Source organism: Atta colombica, unplaced genomic scaffold (assembly GCF_001594045.1).
Source record: "Atta colombica isolate Treedump-2 unplaced genomic scaffold, Acol1.0 scaffold88, whole genome shotgun sequence".
NCBI lineage: Eukaryota > Metazoa > Arthropoda > Insecta > Hymenoptera > Formicidae > Atta > Atta colombica.
In genome coordinates this window covers 2,441,976-2,447,629 of record NW_017259581.1, presented here as the reverse complement: position 1 = coordinate 2,447,629, position 5,654 = coordinate 2,441,976, and the positions used below count along the sequence as shown (strand labels likewise).

General features: G+C 27.8%; 1 protein-coding gene across 1 annotated transcript; it reads right to left on the bottom strand.

Annotated features, from left to right (window-relative positions):
• Positions 1–1,125: 1,125 nt before the first annotated feature.
• Positions 1,126–4,237, bottom strand: LOC108693102 (peritrophin-44-like). The gene is made up of 4 exons (XM_018201804.1): positions 4,123–4,237; positions 2,551–2,862; positions 1,922–2,318; positions 1,126–1,367 (listed from the first exon to the last, which is right to left on the bottom strand). The coding sequence occupies exons 1-4, from the start codon at positions 4,157–4,159 to the stop codon at positions 1,247–1,249; spliced, it is 867 nt and encodes a 288-aa protein (XP_018057293.1). The 5' UTR covers positions 4,160–4,237; the 3' UTR covers positions 1,126–1,246.
• Positions 4,238–5,654: the final 1,417 nt, after the last annotated feature.

Genomic DNA, 5,654 nt, shown 5'->3' with positions numbered 1-5,654 from the left:
TTTTAAATATATGCAGATTTAATTATTCGTTTGTCTAAGCTTTTTATAATCTTTTATTTACTTTTTCTTTCATTGATATAAAATTATATAATAAAAAATTAGAATTACTTTTTTATTAATATGAAATATAAATATATTTCTTATCGAATTGATTCTGATTATATCAATTAAAAGTACTAATATACCTACTCCTATAGCACAAAGTTACACAAAAGTTACAGCAACATTACAGAGATTTTGCAGCGATATTGCTGTAAATTCTGTGCTGTGTGGGTCTTTTAATTATTTAGATAAAGTTTAATGATCTTTAGATAGATATGAATATGTAGTATCAGTATTTCATAAACATATTTCATTATAATCAATATTGAATCAAGTTTTTTTTCATAATGTTGTTCTTTCCATTTTGACTTCATTTATGTTTCAGCAACGTCTTGCGATGTTTTTCCTTCAGGAAAGTGAGAATATTTGATACATAATTTAGTTTTCATCTGTTTAAAGTTCACATAGTTTTGTCAAGTTAATCATTTTTGTTAATAAAATAAATAAATTTTAATTCATTAATTTACTGCAAATATATTATATTATATATTATTATATATTTATTTTTATTGCTTATTTAATGTTACGATTAGTACAGATTTTTATTTCATGAAGTTTGATATTCTAACATATCTCTCTTTTACGTAAAATGATCTTCGTTTCACGATCTTTAATCTTACGAAAGTATTACGCTAGAACTGGATTTCGGAAATGTTTCCCATGCATAAAATGCAAGGAACGTGTCAATTAATGTCATAATACTTTCACCGCTCACGCAAATTTAACACGCGATTTGAATTTATTGCGAAAGAGTTTAGATTCTCGATTTAAAAAAAATTTTGTCATTTTGCCAGAAATGAAAATAATATGATTGTCAAAATCAAAAAGTCAAAGATATTAAATAATAATAATGTAATATAATGCTATTAAATGAAAACGTAAAAATAGCTTCTTGTCACGATACCAACTTTGAATAATTTCTTTCAGAATTAGTAGCTCATTTTTTCTAAATAATTGTTAAATAATTGTTTAAAGCTAAATTCATAATTTATCATTTGTTTAAGCAAATTATTATACTTTGAAGGATTTGTAACAGAATATATTTTGAAAGGTGTGTTTGTAGTAAAGATAAGTTTATTATACAATAAAATGGTTTAAAAATAAAAAAACTTAAAACCTGTATGTTTAATCTAAAATTTTGACTCTATACAGTTGGTCTGCTACTCTTTCTTCTACTTGGTCCACTGGTAGATTTGGGTTTGGGTGGTGGATTCTCCAAGGCGTCTAATTCTTCGTCGGTCAGCTGATCCTTGTACCAGTCTTTGCTATAATTAAATTATTTGACATATATTTAATGATAAATGAGACGATAAAGAAGTGTCATCAAACGTTCAAATTAAACTGTCTTTTTTTTTATAGATTTGTAAAATAGGAATACGTAAATAAAAACTTTTTCGTCTTTTTATAAAAAGAAATCTATTTTATGTATAATAATTTAAATTGTAGATCTATTTCTCATTATTCACGTTTTTTATCTTTATAATATAATATATAGATTAAGTTCTTCTCTCACTTTTAACTTAATTTTTTTATTTAAACGTACTTTTTATTAAAAATATTTAAAAAATAATATTTTTCTTATATAAATGTGTGTTATAAATTTGTTAATTATAAAAAAAAGTACTTGTTATAAAAAAGATCTAGATTATTTTTACAAAAAAAATAAGAAAGATCATTTTCATTACATTAAATAATGATAATTATTTATAATACATAATTTTTCCTATTTTAATTTTTTTAATTTATCATCGTTATATTTAAAATTGCCTGTTTTTATGCTTCTTTATGAGAAACTTAAGTTTTGCTGCACAATTCGTACCATTCGGGTATTTTTCTAGCCCAGTCGCACTTTCCACTGCGTTCGTCGAACGCCTGACCGAGTTTGCATCCGCTTCGCCTCGGTATCTCACCGTTGACACACACGTAGAAGTACTGGCAATCTTCAGTGTCAGGATAACGCGGATGCGTCGCGGCCACCGACTCGTTAACCTTCGGACAAGTGAAGTTGAAGAGTTCGCGGGAACCGCAGCCCTTCTTCTGTGCTTCGTCCGGCCAATTGCAGATGCCGGTCTTTTCGGAGAAGACCAGACCCTCCGGACAAGTGATCATGTTAAATTTGCCCTCCACGCAGTAATAAAAGGTATTACAATTCCTGGGGTCCTCATGAGCGAAGTAGCCGTGCATGCGAGGACAGTGTGGTGATGGTTGTGGTTTTTCTATAATAAACAGATGGAAAAATGTATAAAAATGAAATAACTAAATGAAAAAAATAAAATTTTTTTCTATAAAGCAGATCATTATATGAAATAAATTTTACGAAATTTGTATATTGTTCAAAAGATGCACATGTTAACATTTTTTAAATAATATTTTTCGGAACGACTTAATCTATTTCGTGAACATATATTATATTTAATTTATGAAGGATGAACTAGGGAGTTCTCTTACGTAGCTTAGATCTTTTTGTACAATCGATACCAAATGGTAAATCGCACTTCTCATGCTGCGGGCTAAAATCATTAAAAACAAGACCGTCAGGGCACAATTTGTCCGTTATTTTGCCGTCTCGACAATCATAATATTTATCGCATTGTTCTGCGTCTGGAAAATATCCATTGGGTTCTGGACATTGGTCCACGAGTTCTTCGTCATCCTCGTATTCTTCCTCTGGCTCTTGTTTCTTCGGTGTCGTTGCCGAAGCAACCCTTCGGCGACTTTGCTCAGCGGCCTCTTGCTTCCTTGTCAGAGCAGTGACAGCTCCTGTGTGTGATAAAATTTTTTTATATTAATTAAAATATATGAATGAGAGATTGCATATTGACAAGAACAAAAAGAATTGTAATTAAATTTTTTATTAAATCCTTATTAAATTTTTAATTCTAATAATTTTCCGACAATATTTTATTAGTACTGACTCACATAAAGTATTTCAGTAATTTATGTATTTTGTATTCGTTTATGTATGTATTTGTTTATTTCAATTTTTTATTATTTATTGTGTATTTAATATATGAAAAATTATTTTGGGGAAAAAATATCGAATAATTAAGGGATTACATGAAATTTCAGTCTCATTATCGTTAAATTAAACTTTTTATGAGTTCGAATTCGAAGCCTTCGAATTTTGCTTGAACTACTTTATGTCACGAACTGCTCAAACAAAAAATAAAACGAATTCAAGAAAGAAAATGAAGGAAGACAAGAATGGAACGTTAATATAAGAGGGTCGACTGGTCTCTTGGCATGTTTTCAAGGCAGTACATCGTCTGCGTCCCTGAAGAAATGCCGGTCGACCTCACAAGCCTGAGCGAAGAAAGTGAGAAAGTGGTCGAGCTGCTGTACGTATACTCGGCCGACCACTCAGAACTTAAATGTCGCTTAATCGGTTCGGCCTAATAGTTTTCAAATGCACTTAGTAGATTTCAAATGCACTTAGTAGATTTCGATTCCTATATAAACAAATAACAATAGACAACTTTGCATCAATTTTCCAGAACTTTTTTCCTAATTATATATCTTAAATTAAAAGAGCTTTAAATTATTTTAAATTTATTTATCTTATTTATTATAAGAAATATAGAAAACAAGGAATAAAATAGAATGTAATGTAAAATACAAATAAAAATAATCATTTTTCAAATTTTATAATATATGTACATAATTTTATAATTAATTGAAAAAAATAAGTTTATTTTTTGAATTTCATTTATTTTATATTGAAATTATATTAAATATATAAATAAATTTATGAAATACTTGATAGATTTTTCGGTATATATGTTCTACATATGGCAAATATTAAAGAATTTTCATTTTTTTAACCAATTAAATTTTTTATCCAATTAAAATGGCAAATAAAAAAGCTAAACCAGTTATACAATTCAAAAGATTCTATCATAACATTTTTACATGAGAAAAAGAAATTTTAAAAGGATATTGGAAAATTCAGATTTATTTCAGATTTCATATTATTACAGCTACTCGGTTTTTTGAACTAATAAGGTCGTGTTAAGAGCTCACCGAGGCATATCAGGAGAAGAAGGATCTCCGTCTTCATCCTGATGAGAAAGACGTCGATTGAGAAAGAGTGACGTCACTATGTACAATGATCCAGTCGTAGTAACGTGGTCGTATTGGTGACTAGAGACTACTGGGCCCCTTCGAACGTCGGGATCTTATATGCGGCCCCCACTTCATCCAGGGTTACAACACTTGGTGATCACGTAGAATCTATGGGGGGAAAACCGACAATCATCTACATGTACATATATACACACATGAGTACAATGACACGCATTGATTGATATGATTTTCCATCAATGTTTTGTTCGTATGAAATTGGATATAAAATTGTACATTGGAAAATTGCATATATTAGCATATAAATTATATCAAAATCATAGACTGCATAAAACTGTCATTGTTTTTAATATATATAAAAACTGTATATTGATAAATATCTATCAATATACATACCCTGGTAAAAAAAATTGATAGAGAACGATTAAAAACGGTAGGATTTTTATCAATTTCTATAAGCATCGTTTTCTAAGTTTATATCATTTTCTATCGTTAATCTCGCGAGCATCACAAGTGATCGGATATGAATCCTACCGTATATTATCGGATTTTATAAGATTTGTACAAGATTCCTGTAAGATCTGATTCAAAGTGAATTTACGAATTAAATTCCATATTCGAAATGATAGAATTTTTCTGTCGTTCACTATTCCGAAATAAATTTGAATTTTCTGGTATCATTTTAAAATTTCTTTTTCTCACGTAAAAATGATAGAATCGTATCTTTTGAAATGTACAACATTTTAATTAAAAAATTTACACTGTTAAAAAAGTAAAAATTCTTTAATATTTGCCATATGTAGAACATATATATCGAAAAATCTATCAAGTATTATATTCATTTTCAAATTTATTTATATACTTAATATAATTCAATTTTCTTACTAGGATATTTATTATTTTTACGTATCTAATTAATAACATATAATATATTCTATCAAAATCATTTTGAAAAAACGTCAATATTATCAGTCAAATCTTTGTTAGTAATTTTAATGTGAGTTTCAATATATGTTTATCTGTGTATATGTCACATAATTAATATATTTTGTAATTATGTTTTTGGTGTATTTGTAATTATTTATTAATTTTATATAATGATTCATATCACATATAGTACAAATTTTAATAAATCTAAATATTCTAAATTAAATTATAATAAGTAGAATTTAAAGCAAACTGGAAATCGGAGGACGTGCTATAAAAGCAGTGCAAAGTCTTGCGGAAATCTCAAGTTTTTCTGGTAACTTTATTTACCTGTGAGATATTTTTAGCACATTAAAGTCCCTTTCGAGAAAACGACATGAAATTCTAGTTTCTTCCCTTGATGTTTCCAGTTTTCGTCTTTATACATCTGCTCCATAAAAATCGGGGTTTGACAATATCGATTAATCAATAATAATTATTATTTCACATTAAGTTTCATTAAGAAGAATATACGTAAATTAATTAAAAAAAGTTTTTTAAATAAT